This window comes from Pollachius pollachius, assembly GCF_949987615.1.
Source record: "Pollachius pollachius genome assembly, chromosome: 6".
Taxonomy (NCBI): domain Eukaryota; kingdom Metazoa; phylum Chordata; class Actinopteri; order Gadiformes; family Gadidae; genus Pollachius; species Pollachius pollachius.
Genome location: NC_136939.1, coordinates 11,654,898 through 11,676,707, shown reverse-complemented (window position 1 = coordinate 11,676,707; position 21,810 = coordinate 11,654,898). Strand labels below are relative to the sequence as shown.

At 42.5% G+C, this 21,810-nt stretch overlaps 3 protein-coding genes across 4 annotated transcripts; 2 read left to right on the top strand and 1 right to left on the bottom strand.

Moving 5' to 3' along the window:
- Positions 1-775: 775 nt before the first annotated feature.
- LOC307077291 (heat shock cognate 71 kDa protein-like) lies at positions 776-6,206 on the bottom strand. Its single transcript, XM_079738661.1, has 9 exons — positions 6,061-6,206; positions 5,013-5,224; positions 4,614-4,819; positions 4,379-4,531; positions 3,582-4,137; positions 3,260-3,462; positions 2,872-3,070; positions 2,556-2,788; positions 776-1,917 (listed from the first exon to the last, which is right to left on the bottom strand). Exons 2-9 carry the CDS (start codon positions 5,215-5,217, stop codon positions 1,696-1,698), a joined length of 1,977 nt encoding a protein of 658 aa, XP_079594787.1. The 5' UTR covers positions 5,218-5,224; positions 6,061-6,206; the 3' UTR covers positions 776-1,695.
- A 583-nt stretch (positions 6,207-6,789) lies between these two features.
- Positions 6,790-12,508, top strand: crtam (cytotoxic and regulatory T cell molecule). Of its 2 annotated transcripts, none has more exons than XM_079738663.1 (11): positions 6,790-7,252; positions 8,759-8,890; positions 9,028-9,180; positions 9,447-9,557; positions 9,741-9,899; positions 10,381-10,572; positions 10,813-10,893; positions 11,383-11,469; positions 11,608-11,754; positions 11,973-12,059; positions 12,165-12,508. In XM_079738663.1, the coding sequence occupies exons 1-11, from the start codon at positions 7,207-7,209 to the stop codon at positions 12,338-12,340; spliced, it is 1,371 nt and encodes a 456-aa protein (XP_079594789.1). In that variant the 5' UTR covers positions 6,790-7,206; the 3' UTR covers positions 12,341-12,508. The 2 variants fall into 2 exon arrangements, with proteins under 2 accessions (XP_079594789.1, XP_079594788.1); XM_079738662.1 differs by having other exon boundaries at positions 6,810-7,252; positions 9,022-9,180.
- A 2,109-nt stretch (positions 12,509-14,617) lies between these two features.
- On the top strand, positions 14,618-19,165 carry LOC307076980 (heat shock cognate 70 kDa protein). The gene is made up of 9 exons (XM_079738213.1): positions 14,618-14,738; positions 15,908-16,113; positions 16,479-16,684; positions 16,795-16,947; positions 17,043-17,598; positions 17,705-17,907; positions 18,119-18,317; positions 18,403-18,635; positions 18,720-19,165. Exons 2-9 carry the CDS (start codon positions 15,909-15,911, stop codon positions 18,918-18,920), a joined length of 1,956 nt encoding a protein of 651 aa, XP_079594339.1. The 5' UTR covers positions 14,618-14,738; position 15,908; the 3' UTR covers positions 18,921-19,165.
- The last annotated feature ends 2,645 nt before the right edge of the window (positions 19,166-21,810 follow it).

Here is a 21,810-nt window from a genome sequence, read left to right as displayed (position 1 = left end):
TCTGCAATGGTTGAGGTGTTTAGGTTTAGCTTTAGGGTGTTTATGGTTAGGGTCAGTACTGACATCACACAGAGGGGGCGTTGTTGAGGTGCTCATTAGGGTTAAATGTCACCAGCGGAGGCGGCAGGGGAGTTTCAGGGTTTGAGTCTGAGTGGGGAGTCTCGAGTGCTGGAGAAGAGACTCGGAGTCAAAGGACCTAACTCGAAGGAGTCCTTCTCGAAGGACACATGTTTCTGGCAGGACTTCCATTAGCGAACTTTGTTTGGGTTGTAAATACAAAGGGAAATTGAAAGACGGAATATAAAGCGCGGGCTGGTCACCTGGAGATCAGGTGCCGGTGTTCTGCCAATTTCTGCTATCTGGCCATCAAAAGAAAAAATGGTTTTAAGGGTAGTTTCTGTTTTTTACCAGGTGGCGTGTTTCTAGAAGTCTAGAACGGTCTCTAGCTGATCTTCTGATTTCAATAGGTCGTTTGGCCTTACCATGTAAGTAATCATTTTGTAATTATTTAAGTAGGCTAATGGATAAATTGATCCAGGCCTATCAAACAAGGCGTACTGTTTTTGTGGAATGTCAGGGACGAAACCATCTAGTCAACGATCAGTCGCGTGTATGTAAAGAAGGACTATCTCACCTATATTAGATTGTGATCCGATCAAATAATTGGACAATGCAGTCTCGCATAGTTTTTATTTTGGCAAATCAGACAAGCTTTTTTTATTTATCCCTCTCACTAGGTCGACAGTAGTAGTAGTAGTAGTAGGCTATGTCAGGTAGGGGCGGAAACTAGAAGTAAAATTCAAGGGAAAAGGGAAACCAAAAAGTGCAGCAACCTAATATGCAGATTTGTGTAATTTGTTCATAAAACAGGAAAGCCCTAATTTGGTATTCTTCTGCCCTAGGCTCAAGGATTCGACTTTGTTTCACACCAATGTGTCTTTTCAATTTAATAGCTACAGTGGGAAAAATCTGGTTGCATAAAACACACAGAATAAACACAACAAGACCGACCAAAAGCAATAGGGACGTTTTCTTCAAATGTATTTCGTTTAATTGTATTGCTTCAATGGTTTATCCAATCTGACCGGACCAATGTCTGGTATCAATCAAATGAAGACCAAATCTTAAATATTCAAAAATAATGAGCATCCAACACACAGTACTTGTGATACAGTAATGCTTTTACTCATCAGCACTCAAACTATAAAGGAAGCAGTTCCATCATGAGATATTCAAACATACAAACTTTATCCAGTTCCTCATTATTAGCCAGTTACCAGCCTTGGCTTGCAGACAGGGTTAGGGGGGTTGGGTTCATGCTTTGGTTACTTGAGGGCAGTGGTTCCCAATCTGGGGGCGACGGAAAGGGTCAAACCTCTGTGTGACCTTGAGCTAGTGCAGCCTTTTTGATTTGTAAAATCATAGTTGTAAATGTATATAAATAAATAAATGTCCATCCGAAATATACAGTAGAATAGCAGCATACTGTGGTTCATTACTTCACTTTGTAAACATTTTTTGAAAGGATCTTGTTTTTCTTCTGCATCACATCACATTTCTTCTGCAACTCCTAGGGGGTAGGAAAGTAATTTGATGTGTTTACCATCATATGTGGGGGGGGGGGGGTGGACGGACAGACGGACGACACTGGGAACCACTGCCTTAGGGAAGCAAAGTTAGGTACAGATGCTGTATTTAATCGACTTCCTCAATGGTCGGCCCAGAGGATCCACCACCAGAGGGGGCGCCACCAGCACCTGGGAAGCCTCCTGGCATTCCACCGGGCATCCCACCGGGCATACCACCGGGCATGCCTCCGGGCATACCCCCAGCACTCTGGTACAGCTTGGTGATGATGGGGTTGCACACCTTCTCCAGCTCCTGTTGCTGGTGCTCATACTCTTCCTTCTCGGCCGTCTGAAATATAGAGCACTTTTTTAAGCGGCGTTTTTTTATTTCTGTTAAAGGAACAGTTCTCAAAACGTTCCATCGGTGGCACACGTAAATGAAATGTTAAGAAACAGTTTGAAGAGTTAAACTACATTATTTAAAAAAATATTTCCCAATACTCTTGATGCTCAATGTGTTCAATATGCAAACACTTAAGCTTTAACATCCATATAGGTATTGGGGGACAGCAAATGGTTTTGGGAACATTAGCCTTTGTTCATTCATTAATATTCTACTGGGGCAGCGTTTATATGCTATGTCACTATACTAGTTTTTCCAGATGGTTCAGTTTTCCAATATAGGCCTGCAACTGTAAAGGTTTGTGTTGACATAGCTCTCTTGAACAAACAACCCTGAGGCATACTTAAACCATTAGAGTTTAACAATATTTAAATGCCATTTTTAATTATAGTAAAAGTGTCAGACTTTTGAAGCAATTTCTTTATTTCTGAGATGTATAATACCCCTTGGAAGAGGCAGCCTCAGTTAATTCTGAATAATTTATTAAGTTAAATTAAATTTAATAAAATAATTAAATTGAGTGTCAACAGTGTCAACACAAATTCAGCCCAATGCATTGAAAAGTTTATGACCCCATGTCTTACCTGGTTCTTGTCAAGCCAGCCAATGATTTCATTACATTTGTCCATGATCTTCTGCTTGTCCTCATCGCTGATCTTGCCCGCAAGCTTCTCATCCTCCACGGTGGACTTCATGTTGAAGGCGTACGACTCCAGAGAGTTCTTGGAGGAGACCTTGTCACGCTGGACATCATCTTCGTTCTTGTATTTCTCAGCCTCCTGCACCATGCGCTCAATGTCTTCCTTGCTCAGGCGACCTATGACAAGTCAGATATGGTTAGCATGCAATGACTGAGACATGCTGAAGATTGTTTGCCTGCAGGTTTTCTCTGTGACTTACCCTTGTCGTTGGTGATGGTGATCTTGTTTTCCTTGCCAGTGCTCTTGTCGACGGCCGAGACATTGAGGATGCCGTTTGCATCAATGTCAAACGTGACCTCGATCTGAGGAACACCACGAGGAGCGGGAGGGATGCCCGTCAGCTCAAACTTGCCCAGAAGGTTGTTGTCCTTGGTCATGGCACGCTCACCTTCATAGACCTATAAGGGGCATTAGTAACACAGAAACTTTAAATAGACGAAAGCAACCCACAATACATCGCTTAGACATCCAAGGAAGGGCTGAAAAGCCATCTTTGGTTTTTAAACCTCAGGTGCAAACTGCGAATGTTAGGAGTTACTTCATCACAGCGAAGTATGTTGGTCAGTACACCAATGAAGGGCTCTCACCTGGATGAGCACACCGGGCTGGTTGTCAGAGTATGTGGTGAAGGTCTGAGTCTGCTTGGTGGGGATGGTGGTGTTACGCTTGATCAGGACAGTCATGACACCTCCAGCGGTCTCAATACCCAGAGACAGAGGAGTAACATCGAGAAGGAGCAGATCCTGGACATTCTCGGACTTGTCCCCAGAGAGGATGGCCGCCTGCACAGCTGAAGAAAGAGCAAACTGGTTGGAACTTGTGGATGAGCCCGATAAGGTTGAGTATATAGCAACATTAAGGTCTATTTAACAGTTACTGTTAAATGTTACTGTTACTGTTGACACTTACCAGCGCCGTAGGCCACAGCCTCATCAGGGTTGATGCTCTTGTTGAGCTCCTTGCCATTGAAAAAGTCTTGCAGCAGCTTCTGGATCTTTGGGATACGAGTGGAACCACCAACCAGGACGATGTCATGGACCTGAGCCTTGTCCATCTTGGCGTCACGGAGAGACTTCTCGACTGGGTCCAGGGTGCCACGGAAGAGGTCAGCATTGAGCTCCTCGAAGCGAGCCCTGGTGATGGAGGTGTAGAAGTCAACTCCCTCGTACAGGGAGTCGATCTCGATGCTGGCCTGGGTGCTGGAGGACAGCGTGCGCTTTGCCCTCTCGCAAGCGGTGCGCAGACGACGGACAGCCCTCTTGTTGTCGCTGATGTCCTTCTTGTACTTGCGCTTGAACTCTGCGATGAAGTGGTTCACCATGCGGTTGTCGAAATCTTCCCCACCAAGATGAGTGTCACCAGCGGTGGACTTGACCTCAAAGATACCATCTTCAATGGTCAAGATGGACACGTCGAAGGTACCGCCACCGAGATCGAAGATGAGGACGTTCCTCTCTGACCCAACCTAACACAGGAAGTAATAACATTTTACAGGTGTCCAAAGTATAAGGCTGGCATTATTCAACGTCTTTCTGCAACAAAAAACAATTGTATTAAGCACTTTGCCATCCAGGCTATAACCCCGTTTTGTCCAATGCTTTGGTCATTTCATTGGGGGATGGTAATTATAAAAAAAAATTAAAACTAGCCTTCTCCTGTACAGAAAGTGGGACACATCGTTATATAAGACTGATATTGAGGCTTACCTTCTTGTCCAGACCATATGCTATAGCAGCTGCAGTGGGCTCATTAATGATTCGCAGTACGTTTAAACCAGAGATGGTTCCGGCGTCTTTGGTTGCTTGACGCTGAGAGTCATTGAAGTACGCGGGTACTGTGACGACAGCATTGGACACAGTCTATAAGAAAGAACAGGAACAGTGTTATTAGAGACTTATATATCATATTCTTGATCTATAAACTGCTTTTATTTTTCTGTACCTTTCCAAGATAAGCCTCAGCGATCTCCTTCATTTTCACTAACACCATGGATGAGATCTCCTCGGGGTAAAAGCTTTTGGTCTCCCCCTTGTAATCAACCTCTACTTTTGGGCGTCCACTGTCGCTGATGACATTGAATGGCCAGTGTTTCATATCAGACTGCACCACAGTGTCCTCAAATCGCCTCCCGATCAACCGCTTGGCATCTAGATTGTCAAAAGTAGAAACTAAATTAGTTTGGCTGGATCGCAACATTTGATAATGCATATCACATGGTGACATTAGGTAACCAAAAATCAATCATTCATCGGCGATCCAGGCAGGAAACTGAGTACTGCGGTGTACAAAGTGAATCAATGATTCATGCCGCATATCCTTTACGACCAGCTTGAGCCTTACCGAAGACTGTGTTTGTTGGGTTCATGGCAACCTGATTCTTGGCAGCATCTCCGATGAGCCTCTCAGAATCTGTGAAGGCCACGTAGCTGGGAGTGGTCCTGTTGCCCTGGTCGTTGGCAATGATCTCCACTTTGCCATGCTGGAACACACCTACACAGGAGTAGGTGGTCCCGAGATCGATCCCGACTGCCGTTCCCTTGGACATGGCTTTTCTAAAATACAATTAATAAATTTTAGTTTGGAATGGACTCGGAGCAACAGTCCTGATATACAGTGCCTTTCAAAAAAATGTTTGGTTCCTACTCATAGACCTACAGCATCCTTGTAACAGTTTATATGTTAAAGCTGTTGCTGCAACAGAAAGATTAGGCTGCGATGGACAGAGCCTATGAAACGCTGCCAAAAATAACCTGCTGAAATAACCATAGAAAATATGTTTTTTTTTATATGGTTTTTAGGTGAGAGCAAATGATTTACAGGCCCGATGCAATAAAGCAATCTATAAAGAAAATATGTTGATGGAATAACCGGTTATAAATCAGAATGGATATGTGGGTCAACTCATTCAATTCCGACGTCAATTTCAACGATTTAAAAATGGCGCTTCGGCCAAGGTAGTCCGTGGTAACAGTAGTCATTTGCAACATCACGCAGTTCCCTTAAGCGAATTATCAAAGATGATCCCCGACCATCTGGGAGCATCGGGAGCTCCGCCCAGCTGTCAGTCTGAAGGGCGAAGTTCCGCTGCTGCAGCACAGCCTAGGCTGCTGGCTCATCTCCCGCATCTATGCGCAAAGTTGCGTCTTAACCTCTCTATATAAAATGCCATATCTGGTTTCAAGAATCGATTTTTTCCATTACTATCTACTTCCAAAACTATGGTTTTGTTGACGGTATTTTGTTAATATCGTATTAATATGGGCTAAACCATCCTTAGAATTGCCCGAGATAATCGTATAATTTCATGTATCTTCTTTATAGAGTTCGATTTCTAATAACATTGACGTTGAAGATAAACATTGTAAGTTTAAATGTTCTTTTTTCCTACCTGAAGGAAGGTTTGTCTGGTGATGCTCACTCTTTCTGCTGCAGACTGAATGAGGACAGTAAAATGCCGGCGAGTCAAAACCTTCCGGATGTCTTTGAGCCAATAGGGTTGCAGTAGAAAAAATAAAAGAGGTCTTCCAGAATATTCCAACAGGGTGAAACTGGCCTACAGTCAGATCTGCATATGGCATGCCCTGTGCCATGAGATGACGCCCTTTCGCTTTCACTATCTCTGGGTCAGTTTATTCCGTCATGTTGTGATTGGTTCGAAGGTGCAACACATGGTATTCACTAAATAAAGAATAAAGAGAGGTCACGCTGAGATTAGAGACAGAAATAGCAGGATTGTTTCAGGGCATTATAAGGAAGGAAATATAAGGGCATTATATAAGAATTGTGTGATGAATAAGATATATTATAGAAATTAGAAACCGATGTTAGGGGATGGACATGGACGGGGCTCTTGACAGCTTTTTTATGTTTTCTCCCAACAACGGTCCTTAATGTATAAAGGAGACCTTATTCTTGCCATATGTTTTCACATTTGTTGTAAACGGTTTTGGCTATCATGTTTTATTGGATTAGGAACAACCAATAATTAAGAGCAACATCATTCAATCACCACTTTATTATCTTTTCCTGACATGAAGAAAAAGAATATCTAGGCTTTATTGCATTTGGAGACCAGTGAACAAACCTGGCCCCTAGTTGTACATGACTAGATAAGATGTTCTTTATTAATCCTAGTGGGAAGTGGTGGTGTCACAGCAGAAGTACATGACAGTAATTGAAAATAGATTTTAAAATTATAAAATGGGCGAGAACTACAAAAAATATTCAGAAAAACGTTATTTATCTATAGACAAGGAGTGTCCAGTGGTGTCGTTTGACCTCTTAAGTCCAGTAGTTTCATCATATTCAGGAAATCGCTTGTGTTTGAGTTTTGCTTGTTGGTAGCATCTGACCAATGGTGGGGTTTTACTTTATAAGGAATGATCATGTGAGATGATCTCCTGTGGAAACTACACAAAACCAATAATATAGTGATGTCACGGAAGGCCCCCTTTCACACGAGTGTACGAAGAGCTGAAGTCAGAGAGGAAGTGGTGCAGAAGGCAGGCGGCAGGCATTGTCAAGTGCTACAACCATGGCGACAACCACCCAGCTTACCTTACTGATGTTATTCACAAACTGTGAGTACTTTAATGATGCCTTAACCAATCAGAATGTATGTATTTGGTTTGAAACATTTATTTGATATGTGTATTAGGAAGCTGCTATTGAGTTATTGTTTGAATGATGAAATGTGTAAATTTCATGTGACAGGATTGTCATTTTGTTTATTGAAAGTATTTGGGAAATAACCCCTCAAAACAGCCTTTCAATTTGAACAATACATTCTTATTTTTAATGGCATTCGGCTATGGTTATGGGGGAAAAAATATGCCTAACAATGTCTTCAACGAACGGATGTGTTTTCAATAACATCATTGATGCTTAGTAAAAGTACATAAAATCAGAATTATATAGACATGAACAGGGTACTTCTACAAAAACAAACAAAACAAAAAGATAAACAAACTCTAACAAGTCTTCTTATAAACCACAGATCTTAATGGATGTATGTTTTTTTATTAAAAGTAATGGATTTATGCTTCTGAAATAGTGCAAATGTGATGCACTTGAAATGATTTACGCTTTAGAGTAGACCCAGAAACAAACATTTGCAGTGCAACTACAAATCTACAAGAAATCATGTAAATAATGCAACCCGGTATCATGCCAAAGCGTGATACCGGGTAGAATAATGTCTTCAGGCATTCACAGATGCTATAAGGGATACGGTCAGACGTGGAACGGGTTGCAGTGCAGTGAAATTGTTCACAACTCCTACACATACGAAAGGAAATTGCAGTAAATAACCTTGTGGCACACACACACACACACACACACACACACACACACACACACACACACACACACACACACACACACACACACACACAGAGTTTCCAAACACAATGTCATTGGAAAGCCATCGGAAAGAAAATCAAAAGTAAACTTCAACAGAGACAAAGTATCGGCCTACCTTTTCTTGCTTTCTCTTTTACTTCTTGGCTGACTGACCACATGACTTCCTGTCAGAGATATATGGGCAGACCAATTGAAGTACTTGTCTCATCATTGGCTGGTGCAAAGGGCTCTTCACATTCATCCGCAACCAAAAAAGGAAACTTTTGCTTACCACAATTTCCTGAACAACCCCCGAAGAGGTGCAAATGCAAGTCCTATGCGTCAAAATCAATTAATTTGCATCTGTGTGTTTGTGTATGGAGGTTGGGCTGCTCATGATTCCATTCTCTAAAGGTTGTGCCAGGTCAAGGAAAGTTTGAACTACGGCACCTTCTCAGTGGGTTTTACTAACCCACATTTAGATGATTCATTTCCCAGCATCGAACCTATCTACCACCCCCACACTCAAACTTACATCACATTACATTACATTACCCCCCCCCCCCCCCCATATAACATCTTAAATCAATTACACATACAATTACACCGCTCAAGATGAAGGGGTTGTTTTTGTCCAATCCTCGTGCATCGGGCACTGGGCGTATATGAATGAATGCATCTGCCCACGGCATGCATGCAATGGTGAGCTGGTGTAACGAGTGAGTGTTGTTTTCTTTCCTGTCCAGCGTGTCTGGCCATGTGGGAGAGCGTAACCTTGATGAAGGGCAGCACGTTGACCCTGAACTGTCCCCTGGACAATGCCAGCAGTGCGGAGTGGCAGAACCCCCATGGCATCATGTTCTTCAATGCCATCAAAGGTACGGTAAAGGAATACATTTATATTTATTGGGAGAGAGTGATAAAGAATAAGGGAGTTTGTTCATGCCGATGGATTGTTGTGAATTTATGGGTTTTAAAGTATTTGCTTATTTTTCTTTTTTTACTTGAGGTTTAGGTGTAAAGGACAGGCGTTTCAGAATAGAAAAGCTGTCCATTACATGGTTCAATATCAGCGTGTCTGACGTCACCTACAAAGATGGCGGCGACTACAGATGCACTCAGTACGGCAATGTGGTCACGACGAAGGTTTTTAGAGTGACAGTGCTCGGTGAGTTTTTGCAATAAGCATACCATCTTTGGTTGGGGTTATAATGTTAATTTAATTATTTATTTGTAGGTTGCAAAATGTCACATTACATTCCAATGTTATTTATATAAAAATAACATGTTTACAGTAGTGAAGTATAATACTAGTATAATCTAGGATAATCAAGGACAATTTTGTTTTCTTTAATTTAATCCAAAGGCAAACAAGGCCCATGAAACTAAACAGATCTTATTTATTAAGTATTTTTTTAATTTGTACTTTTCAAGGTCCAGTGCAGCTTGTTGAGATCAACAGGACAATCATTAAATGCATGGCAGGGGCAAGCTCTCATCCTCCGCAAATCTCCTGGCAAATAGGTGATGGGATCCAATTTGATGGTAGGTTTCGCAAAATTCTATGGTCAATATTATGAAGGGTATGGTTGATTATATCAACACTATATGAGCTTTAAGAAATAAGTGTAATAATAAGCAAGTAAACTTTTCAGAGTGCTTCACTGCAAGCCTTTTTGTATGTTAATTATATTTAATTTTATCCCTCCCATGCGCTCTGTATCACAGCAAAACCACACTACACATATGAAAACCATTCAGGGAAATACAACTCTGAGGACATGTTGAGTTTCAAGTCTCTCAAGAGAGACACATTGTGTTGCATTGTGCAGCACCCACATCTAAAGACTGAACCTCTGAGGAACTGTGTCAAAGTCGGACCAACTTGTGAGTAAACATCTTTTATTTTCCTTGAAACAGCTTTGATACATTGGACAATTTGATAAAAAAATAATGACTTAGATGATATAAAATAATGAAGTAGTGAAAGTCCCCATTGCAATTGCAAACTGGGTTTCTCCAAAACTTCGTAGTGTAAACAATATCACCCTCTCACTCACTTCTTACTTGACCTTCTAATGTTTTGCTCTGGGAACACATGATTTGGTTTGGCATGAATTTCACTTACCAAAATGTCAACTCTTTCATTTCCTCTTTATTCATGTTGGAATTTCAAGTAAATCCTAAGTCCAGATTCCTCACGTGGTGTGAAATGAACACCATTTAAAAGATATAATTAAATAGTAATAGTGAAAATACAATAATGTTAATATAGTTTATGAATAATAAAATGCATGTGATCACTATTCTGCCTTAGACAATTAAATATAAATATGCGATGAATAATCATTACACCTTTCTATCACAGCCAAAGAAAATCCTCCAAAAACAACAAATTGGTCACCTACAGAACCTCAAGGATCAACAGACTTGCAGAGTATGACAACTTGGCCTGAAAAGGACCAGAGCACCGCAGTCACAATTAAAGCCATCAACCTGATCAAGGCTTCACCTGAGGCCACAACTCTGGAGGCCACTGCTGGCAACACTGTGTCTATGAGTGAGTCATTGTTGTTTTTGTTTTTTACAATTACAGGAAGAAACCCAACCTGCAGAAACACCATTGAAATATAAGAAAAAAGTAGATGTACTGAAAAAGGGTCACATTTTTACTTTGTCATCGGGTTGAAGTTGCTTTATTACACATCGTTTGGAATGTTGATCAGCTTAACTTCGAGTAAATGCTATATGTTGTGATACATTGATTTTGGAATTTAAGGGGATTTTCATTCTGCTGTAGACCAATCCCAAGGGCCGACAGACTCCTGGAGAGGAACAATTACAGAGACAGTGGTGTCAACTGGATGGACTCCCAGCACTAGTGAGTCCAATTGTTTTAGTTCATGTTATTATAATATGTACATTATAAATTATATCACAAGACAAACAATAATGACATTAGTAAGTAAATCATAGCATTAACCTTATGTAGTTATGTATTAAAAAAAACAACACAAAAGCCCAAGATGTAAAAGCGGAACCGAATGAACACATGTGAACTGTGTGAACATATATGAACTGGGGCTTACGAACAACGTTTGGTTGCCTAGCAACTACACTTGGGTTTCCTATCACACATCTGAACTGGGATCATAAAGTTGTGTGAACATACTCTCGAATCAAGCTTGTCAGATAACTGGGGCAGTATCTCAATAAAAGTCATACACACATTATATGAGCTGTTTTTAAGATCTGTTATCAATCACAAGTATCCCTTTGGCTAAGATCAGTTATGCTGATCAAAGTATTTGTACATTTTTACCTTCTTACAATCTATGGTTGTAACCTCTTTCTTTGGTATTTCTCGCAGGTGCACATGTACCAGTCACTGAGTCACCAGATAAGAACATAACTGTATACACATCCCATAATAGTACGGAGGGCAACAAAACCAAAAGTAAGTGTGCTTACATATAATTGTCATAAATACAACGCATGACAATTCCAACCAATACTTCAAACATGCACTAGCAGGCTGACAACACCAATGATGAAAACCCAAATTCAGCAAAAATGTGTTTTGACATGTTGCCAGGTAACTTGGAAGAGATGGAAAAACGAAATGGACAAAGAAATGGCTCATTGATCATATTCCTTGTCACATGCCTGATAGTCGCTCTTTCCGTGGTTGTTCTCTTTCTGGCCATCAAGCTCAGGAGAGCTCACATTCACTGGAAGCGAGGTAAGCATTGGGGTTATACCATCTATACGTATACGCTCCATTCCTGAAACAGGCCTTTCATTCAAAATCACCAAATGTATTCACAAAAGATTACTATCAGCACTGAGGCAAACACTGACGCAAACATCTAAGGCAAACATCTTGATGGTTTGTATGATGTAAAGTTTGTATTAAAAAAAATGCCTCTGGAGTTCTCATTGTTGATTGTTTTTGATCAGAAAACGAAGACTCGGTTCCGTCAATTGAGAGCAACAAATCAAAATCAAGTGACGAGGAGAGATGGTGGATGGGTCAAAAGTGCAGAGGTATTTCAAAGATTTAACCAAAATAAAATTTGAATCAGACATGAATGAGCTACAAAGCAGCCCCTTGTACATCTGTTCTAACAGAACTCCTGTGTTTTTTTTCAGGGATTTTCAATATTGCCTTCACAAAGTATGCAACTGAGGAGCCCACAGGAGTTTCCATTGTAACAACCCCAGATGCAATGCCAACCAGAGTTAACCTCCCACCAGTGGAGGCTTCTCCAAGTCATTTTAGCCCACATTATGATGCTCCGGCCCCTGTTAAGGAGACAGAGCTATAGTTTATCACTTCATTGCTTCCTTTTTAAATACTTTTTAAAATGTTATTGTTTTTATGATTGCTTGATGTTTTTTTATTCAAATTTGTATTAAGAAACTGTCAGATTTGTACATAATATATTTTTGGTCAATGTATGCTCATATGTAAATAAATATTTGTTAATGTTTTACTCCCTTTTCTGAAAGGAATAATTTCCATGTGCCATCATGCTACCTTTAAAAGTTTTTTGCTACTTATTATATATGCTATAGGCCGATAATACTATATATATATATATAGAGAGAGAGAGAGAGAGAGAGAGAGAGAGAGAGAGAGAGAGAGAGAGAGAGAGAGAGAGAGAGAGAGTATAACAGGAGTATGGAGGACGCCATCTCCACGGCGTTACACTCCACCCCCCGCTCTTGACACCAGTAACCTCTAGATGAGAATGCTGTTCATTGATTAAGGCTCAGCATTTAACACCATCAGCCCCTCCAAAGTAGGGAGTCCAAACTCTGTGACCTCCCTCTGCAACTGCATAGTGGACTTCCTAACCAACAGTTTGATATTTTACTAGTAAAAAGGGAAGCCTTATGGGTCCATGCTAATATGCAAACTTAATAATTATATTTACTACAAAAAAATAACCCAAAACATTCTAATGAGTCATTGACTAATTATGGCTCTTGCACTGCCAAATACCGCTGCCTCACTCCCAAAATTGAGGCTATCCTTAGCGTGCGAGGTCTGCTGAGGACGTGCATTATCGTCAGGGAAGGCTCCCATCCAAGCCACATACTGTTTCACCTCCTCCCGCCTGGGAGGCGCTGCAGCAGGACTCACCGTTCTCGGAGTAGCCTAAACTGGATATACCCATACTGCCTTGCGCGCGATTTCATAGGAGTAGCGCAATTGTAGCACAAGAGGCATGACCAACGGGCCTAGTTGTTCAACTGACTCTGTACGCGATTGGCTGCTTGCTGTCGCTTCCCTGTCGTCATTGTGTTAAACCAGCCAATAGCGCGACAAGGGGAAAAGCCAGCTTGGTGATTGGCTCCCGCAAAAACGTATCAGAAGCTTCTTCTCTAGACCAGCAGTGCTGTGTTCCGATATCCATACTTCCATGAGTACACTTAAACGTAGTACACTATTCGCACTCACTAAGTGCGCTGATTTTCAGATGTCAGTGTATGGCTCCATTAATGCAGGCTATGTGGAAAATTGATGGACCTATTAAAGAAAATGCTCCGACGTTGGCTCAGCCTGGCTCCGCCTCTTCCGCTACGTAGCTAAGAAGGCTGCCCTAGAGTACGAAAAGTGTACATCAATCCACACTCAGCGGTTTGACCGTTTTGAGTATACCATCCGGGTCCTTTCAGTACACTCTTCGCGCCGATCTTAATTGGAACGCCCTACATACTCAAACTAAGTATAACGAATGCGGATAGTATGGATATTGGAACACAGCAGGGCGAACTCAAATTGCCGGCAGAATGGGCGGGGCTACCCAGTCTAGGAGTAGCCGGTTCTGGTACAGGAACAGCTTGTTCGTCTTGGCTGTCACAATGCGCTCCGCACCACGGTGATTCTTTAATAGGTCCATGTTTGCCCTGCGCCATTGAGCACTTTTCATAGGAATGAATGGGTACCAATTTTTAATCCGCGTTCCTTTCTTTAATAGGTCCATGGTTGATACCCCCACCCTACCCCCATCCACCTTACTCCAGTGATTGAACTTTTCTCCCCTCCAGCGACCCTGGACCCAGTGACCCTTCTTTAAGAGGGTCCATGCCCTGGACCGCTAACAGCCTTCCTCCCGCCACTGAATATTTGCACTAGACTCTTCTTTTGTACTACTTTCCATACTGTTAAATAATATCTCACCTATAGTGTGATATCATGTTCATAGTCTTCTGTACATATTTTAACGTATTCATCACCACTGTTCTGTTCATATAACTTATTTATTTACATATTTCAGCATACATGTACATACTTTTTACAGCCTTAATTTGCACTTTTAATGAGATACGAAAATGCACACACTCGAATAGAGTGTGTTCGTCTTTGTGTGTGTGTCAGTACATTTAGACAAGATTAAATTAGATACTAATACATACTATTTGTTATCATATTTCGGGCAAAACCCTAGGTAGATGATTTCCAAGATCATTATCGGCCACTGCAATGGCATTACGAAACTACCATGAAAAGATAATGAAATCGGAGGACGTATGGCCCATCCGGTTTGCTATTGGTGGATTGTTCGAGAACAGCTGAAGAATCGGCGTCTGATTGGTTGCTTGGCCCGATATAGAAGCCTTAACGCGCATAAGACAGTCTTTCTCTTTCAGGCGAGGACAAGCCGGCCTTTCCATTGCGCAACAAGAACATCTCATTAACATCGCGTCAAATACAAAGTAAGAATTGATTCTCAAACCCACCGGTTATGTAAGATTACGTTTACTGCTAATGTTAAGTAATTTAAATATCTAAGCAACGATTCCCTTTATCGAGTATGTAATGTAATTCGTCCACATGCTAATTTAGCATAGCTTGACTAGGCCTTTGTTGGAACATGGTTATCTACTTCGCGTTTTAACACGACACTTCTTAGGTAATCGTCAGTATCTGATGTATAATCGGGTTTGCTGTAACAAAACACGACGCATTTATCGAATGTTGCATCGTCGTTATTGCCCTTAAAGGATTGCGCATGTGTGCTGTCGCGTGAGGGTTCCTTCAGAATGTTCTAGAACAAGGCTCCAGTCACATGGTCGTAAATCATCAACGTCGTAAATCATCGTGGAAAAAATATTTGGATTTTGTATAAAGTGAAGTACTCTGGAATTTTACAATTATTAAAATTACTGTGAAATGGTTATTACGTTATTTATTTCGGTATTGTCTAAAATCTACTCTTCGTCGAAGTCAGTCAAATCAGCGAAAATCTCGCTGTAATTGTTAATTTACTCTATAATCTAATAATGGCTTATGCGAATTGGTACAGTCGACTCGATAAGTCTATTTGTAGTTGGCGAATGATATGAAATCATGGGTTTTTCCTCAACATTTCGGCGTTTCCTGTGCACTTACAGGCGGTTAGGTCGTGACTCATACATGGCCGTTGACTAACCGGTGATGGCCATTTTGTCCGAATGTGTTAACGTTACGATTTAGTTTTCACCCCTTGTCTATGACTATCACGGCAGTTTATTGCATCGCGCTTCTGTTAAAATTCTTTATTGGACGAGGCGTTTTTGAGTTCATGCTCATCTAGCTCGGGGACCGTCCTGATCACGTGACTTTACATTCTCTTTCACTACTCGGATCGGTGCAGTTCTCTAGCCACCCACATCGATATCCTGAAACGATAACTGCTAATCAACAAAGGGTCGAGTCGGCGAGTTTTTTGGCCTAATACTGTGTATCGACGTTATTGTATGTCAAGACATGTACTATTGACTAGAGGTCAAGACTGGACGGTGTTGTGAAGAAGGTTGATGGCAACCAACTATTTTCGGCCGCTGGTGGATTGTAATAATTTTCTATATTAGTTTAATTAATGTTGTTTTGGGTTCATTCACAGAATGTCCAAGGGACCAGCAGTCGGGATCGATCTCGGGACCACCTACTCCTGTGTAGGTGTGTTCCAGCATGGCAAAGTGGAGATCATTGCCAACGACCAGGGCAACAGGACCACTCCCAGCTACGTGGCCTTTACCGATTCTGAGAGGCTCATCGGAGATGCTGCCAAGAATCAGGTTGCCATGAACCCAACAAACACAGTCTTCGGTAAGACTATGGAATTTTGATTCCCACTGAATGGACATTTTACTTAAATTTAACTAAATGTATTGATATGGAAGGTGGTGATGAGCTTGGTTATCTTATCAGTTTAGGAAGTATACAGAATTATATTGCTTGACTAGTATGTTAAAGACTAATTGGTTCAATTCAACATTGAGAAGCATCCATATTGATAAGTTCACTTGCACAACAGTCCTTTAGGTACTAAAGTAGCTACTTGGGTATTGCATTGTTCCAGATAATCATTTGATTTCTGTGCTTCGTGCAATTGGGGATGACGGGGTGAGGGAGAACAGGTCAATTTTCTTTCGAAGTGCTTGTTAAGCTAAGCGTATATTTTTATTTTGCAGATGCCAAGAGACTGATTGGACGCAGGTTTGATGACGCAGTTGTGCAGTCGGACATGAAGCATTGGCCATTTGAAGTCATCAACGACAACACCCGCCCAAAGGTCCAGGTTGAATACAAGGGCGAGACCAAGTCCTTCTACCCAGAAGAGGTCTCTTCAATGGTGCTGGTTAAGATGAAGGAGATTGCAGAAGCCTACCTCGGAAAGGTATGGGAGGGAATCTTTGATGGGTACTTCATTCATTCCATGAGGAAATTTAAGTTAAGGTAATAGAATTTGTTAACCAACCGGTCGACTGCTTTCTCCCCAACTTTCAGACTGTAAACAATGCAGTTGTTACTGTGCCTGCCTACTTCAATGACTCCCAGCGTCAAGCCACCAAGGATGCTGGTACCATCTCTGGCCTCAATGTTCTCCGCATCATCAACGAACCAACAGCCGCAGCCATTGCCTATGGCCTTGACAAGAAGGTACGCAAATGTGGATCATATGGTGGTTCTTATTTTTAGACTTGCCCATGGTTCCAAAATTATAATCCTGATATCATTTTTGTTTGTTCTTGTAGGTTGGAGCTGAGAGGAACGTCCTCATCTTCGATCTCGGTGGCGGTACCTTCGACGTGTCCATCTTGACCATTGAAGATGGTATCTTTGAGGTCAAGTCCACCGCTGGTGACACTCATCTTGGTGGGGAAGATTTCGACAACCGCATGGTGAACCACTTCATCGCAGAGTTCAAGCGCAAGTACAAGAAGGACATCAGCGACAACAAGAGGGCTGTCCGTCGTCTGCGCACCGCTTGCGAGAGGGCAAAGCGCACGCTGTCCTCCAGCACCCAGGCCAGCATCGAGATCGACTCCCTGTACGAGGGAGTTGACTTCTACACCTCCATCACCAGGGCTCGCTTCGAGGAGCTCAATGCTGATCTCTTCCGTGGCACCCTGGACCCAGTCGAGAAGTCTCTCCGTGACGCCAAGATGGACAAGGGTCAGGTCCATGACATCGTCCTGGTTGGTGGTTCCACTCGTATCCCAAAGATCCAGAAGCTGCTGCAGGACTACTTCAATGGAAAGGAGCTCAACAAGAGCATCAACCCTGATGAAGCTGTGGCCTACGGCGCTGGTAAGTGTCAACAGTGTAACGGTTATACAAATAGTTCTTAATGTTGCTGTATAATCAACCTTATCGGGCTCATCCACAAGTTCCAACCAGGTTGCTCTTTCTTCAGCTGTGCAGGCGGCCATCCTCTCTGGGGACAAGTCCGAGAATGTCCAGGATCTGCTCCTTCTCGACGTTACTCCTCTGTCTCTGGGTATTGAGACCGCTGGAGGTGTCATGACTGTCCTGATCAAGCGTAACACCACCATCCCCACCAAGCAGACTCAGACCTTCACCACATACTCTGACAACCAGCCCGGTGTGCTCATCCAGGTGAGAGCTCTTCATTGGTGTACTGACCAACATACTTCGCTGTGATGAAGTAACTCCTAACATTCGCAGTTTGCACCTGAGGTTTAAAAACCAAAGATGGCTTTTCAGCCCTTCCTTGGATGTCTGAGCGAAGTGTGGTCTGATTTAATGGAGGCTTCAATTGACCGATCTGAAGCCATGATCATTTTACTAACCAAACCATTCTTTATAGGTGTACGAAGGCGAGCGTGCCATGACGAGGGACAACAACCTTCTGGGCAAGTTTGAGCTGACGGGCATCCCTCCCGCTCCTCGTGGTGTTCCTCAGATTGAGGTCACGTTCGACATTGATGCCAACGGTATCATGAATGTGTCCGCTGCTGACAAGAGCACTGGCAAGGAGAACAAGATCACCATCACCAACGATAAGGGTAGGTTTTGCATATATCTGGTTGTCTTAAAGTATTATAACTAGTGTCTTGAAATGGTACTAAACGTTTACCCATACCACCCCAGGTCGCCTCAGCAAGGAAGACATTGAGCGCATGGTGCAGGATGCTGAGAAATACAAGGCTGAAGATGATTCCCAGCGTGACAAGGTCTCCTCCAAGAACTCTCTGGAGTCGTACGCCTTCAACATGAAGTCCACCGTGGAGGATGAGAAGCTTACCGGCAAGATCAGCGACGAGGACAAGCAGAAGATCATGGAGAAGTGCAACGAAGTCATCAGCTGGCTAGACAAGAACCAGGTAAAGGAAATGGCATATGTTCAGTCAAGGCTTCTGGCTTGTTTTTAGGAACTCTGGCTAACCACAGATCTTTGTAAATTTCAGACTGCCGAAAAAGAAGAGTATGAGCACCAGCAGAAGGAGCTGGAGAAGGTCTGCAACCCCATCGTCACCAAGCTGTACCAGGGTGCCGGTGGTATGCCCGGTGGCATGCCCGACGGTATGCCCGGTGGCTTCCCCGGTGCTGGCGGTGCTGCCCCAGGCGGCGGTGGCTCATCTGGCCCCACCATTGAAGAGGTCGACTAAACATCGAACCCAGCAACTAGTGAAGAGATCACTAAAGTGTAACCCTCAATGCTTGAGTCTTGCCATCATTTGAGTTGTTGAGTGTCATCTAAATAAAAAAATAGGGTTCAAGGGATCACATTTGTATTTGTACTGTTAGTTTGCCTCACTACAGGGATCAAATTTGTTTAAAGAAGTTGCCAATTCCCCACAAATATTTTGTATACCAGTTTTAGCAATGACACAATAAATCTTGAAACCCTAAACTTTGTAATCTTTTGACTGGCATCATTGAACGAACAGCTAATGAGCTTGATTGTTAACCAGTGTACAAACCTGTGGGACAGATCAAGTAAAGATAAATAACATGAGGGTTGATGACTTATGTGCTACAATACATTTAAAAAGTAGCTATACGCGGCCACATTTGGTGACATACCAAATCTTGCGCATGCGCCTTGCGTTTGCATTTTGGTTTCCATGGCTGCAGGATTGTCGCTGTGTAAATGTTGGAAGGAGAGGTGGGTGAGTTATACATGTGTTTAAATTAAACGAACTGTTTCGTATTTGACAAGGAGTTATCGTGTAGATATTTCTACATAACTACACCGACTTGGCTTTTGTTTATCACACTGCTCATACTGATCCGTGGACATTTGTTGGAATTGTGAGGGATGTTGACAACATATGTCCGGTAGGCTATTGGATACAACGTCAAATGAAACGCAGGTCTACACATCAGCAGAAAGTGGGCAACGCTGTTCACTCACCTCCATCCCTTCATTTTGTAAACCTGTAACATGTTATTTCTTTGTGCATAGGCATCTGACCACAGATAAATGAGATGTAAACAAATACACGATGGAAATGTTCTCGAAGGGAGAGGAAATGGGAATGCTGCAAAAAGAACCATCAAAACCACCTTCAACGCAATCTCCGCCAAACTCTGACACGGAGAGCCTGGTCCAGGATAGGGCCTACCACCGACAAGCAGTGCACCACGGTGAAGCTCGCACGGTGCGATGCATGGATATTGGGGACAGCCTGGAGGCTGAAACGGGAGAAAGGTCGGAGATGCACCAGGGTGAAGGGAGAAGCCTCGAGAGGTCTACTGAAGAGCGGTTTGAAGTGAGGAGTTCAACACCTTTCCCCACCAGAGATGAAGATGCCTATCAGGAAATTGGTGGAACACAAGCAACAGGGTAATTTTGTTTGATAATTCAACTTATGCATATGCATCACCATTCTCATTGATAATCACAACTATAACTTATCCGGGTACTACTGAGACTAGGTATTAAGAAATTTCAGGCGCCCATTCGCGTGCTCGCTTGGCTGCTTGTTATATGTGTAGACGACCTTTGTAGTTCAGACACTAGATGGCGTTACAAGGTCGTTAACGGAGGGGGCACCTATATTTCTAACCTGCATGTACTTCTGCATTTCCAGACCTGTGCTACGACCGCCTACATGCTTAACTTCTTTCATTTCTTTCTCGAAAGAATGAAAAATACACTTTGTTGTGATGAAGTGACCATAAGAGTCCAAAGATATGAATACAAATCGAGCCTATGAAAACATTTGTATTAAGATAGATGGACCGAGTCACTACTATTCGTCACTCCATATCAATACTATTCTTACAATATTATGTTGGGATTTTTTGATGATTCTTTATTCAAGCAACCTATTGCATTCAAAGGCCACTATTTTCTAGTGATACATAAAACATTGAAAAGTAATTATGCTGCTTGGGTGCAACACAAAAGGCAGAATCTCCACCATCAGAAACCCTTTTACTTCCAAACAGTGCATATGGATAAAAGAAAGATAGCCCTCATTGATCCCCCAACAATGCGACAATGTCACTCATTTAATGAGATGGGAGCGCTGACAGTTTGCAGTTGTAAGAATGGTCTAATTCAGTGCTTTTAGTATAACTGCTTTCATTTAAGGGGTATTAGATCTGGGTTTTGTTTGGACAGGATCACAATAAGTGGTCACTCTTTAGTCCATTAACAAGGATCATCGTCATTACAAAGAACATCTCTCCCCCTCTCTGTGTCTGTTTTTCCGTCTCAGTCTGAATGGGTCCGACATAGGAATCCATGACACCGACTCATCCGCCCCCGCCTCCCCAGTAATTTAATCAAACAGTTGGCTCTTTTTTCCGCTCCCCAGCCACCGTCATCTATTATGTTTTTCTATGAATAATATTTGAAAAAACGGCAACAAAAATAACTAGCACCTCTTCATTTTTTACGGCATTAACCTGTGGAGATTGGTCCTCACTAGAGTGAGTTTGCATTCATTTTTTGAGTGCATTGTTTCAGTAGAAATATGACCATGACATATTCCCACAAAAGACTCCATTAGAGGCGCAATCCCTTTCCCCATCGTCACAGTCTCGCCGTCCCCTCTTCCCCAGCAGCCCCATCAAAGCAGGTGAGCCCCTTTTCCACACAATAGTTTCAGTTTCCGCGTAGTTTGCAAGCCCAACGGCCACTCCTCATTCAAGCCAAAGGATTTCTTATTCAAGCAACGCTTTTCATCTCCCTCTCTGTATCATAGTTTCCCCCTTTTTCATTTCCCTCGAGAAAGAGTGTATTCCCCATAACCTATTTTTCAATTTGCCCCGCTCCTTTGCTTGTTTTTTTTGTTGGTCACAATATCATGTGTCCTTTTTATATGTGGGCATCTGTACGGTGGGTGAGGGATAATAGACCGCTGTATTTTGCCAATGTTTAGGGCATTGGTTGCCCCAGCTGCTGTGCTTGCCAATAATGCATTCTCCTACTTGTTTGAATCTGATCATTAGCGGGCCATCCCTTACTCTTTTGGCCTTATAGAAGTGAAGGGCCCTACACCTCGACAACTCCCGCCTCCGGCATCACGGCTCCCCTCGTCCTCC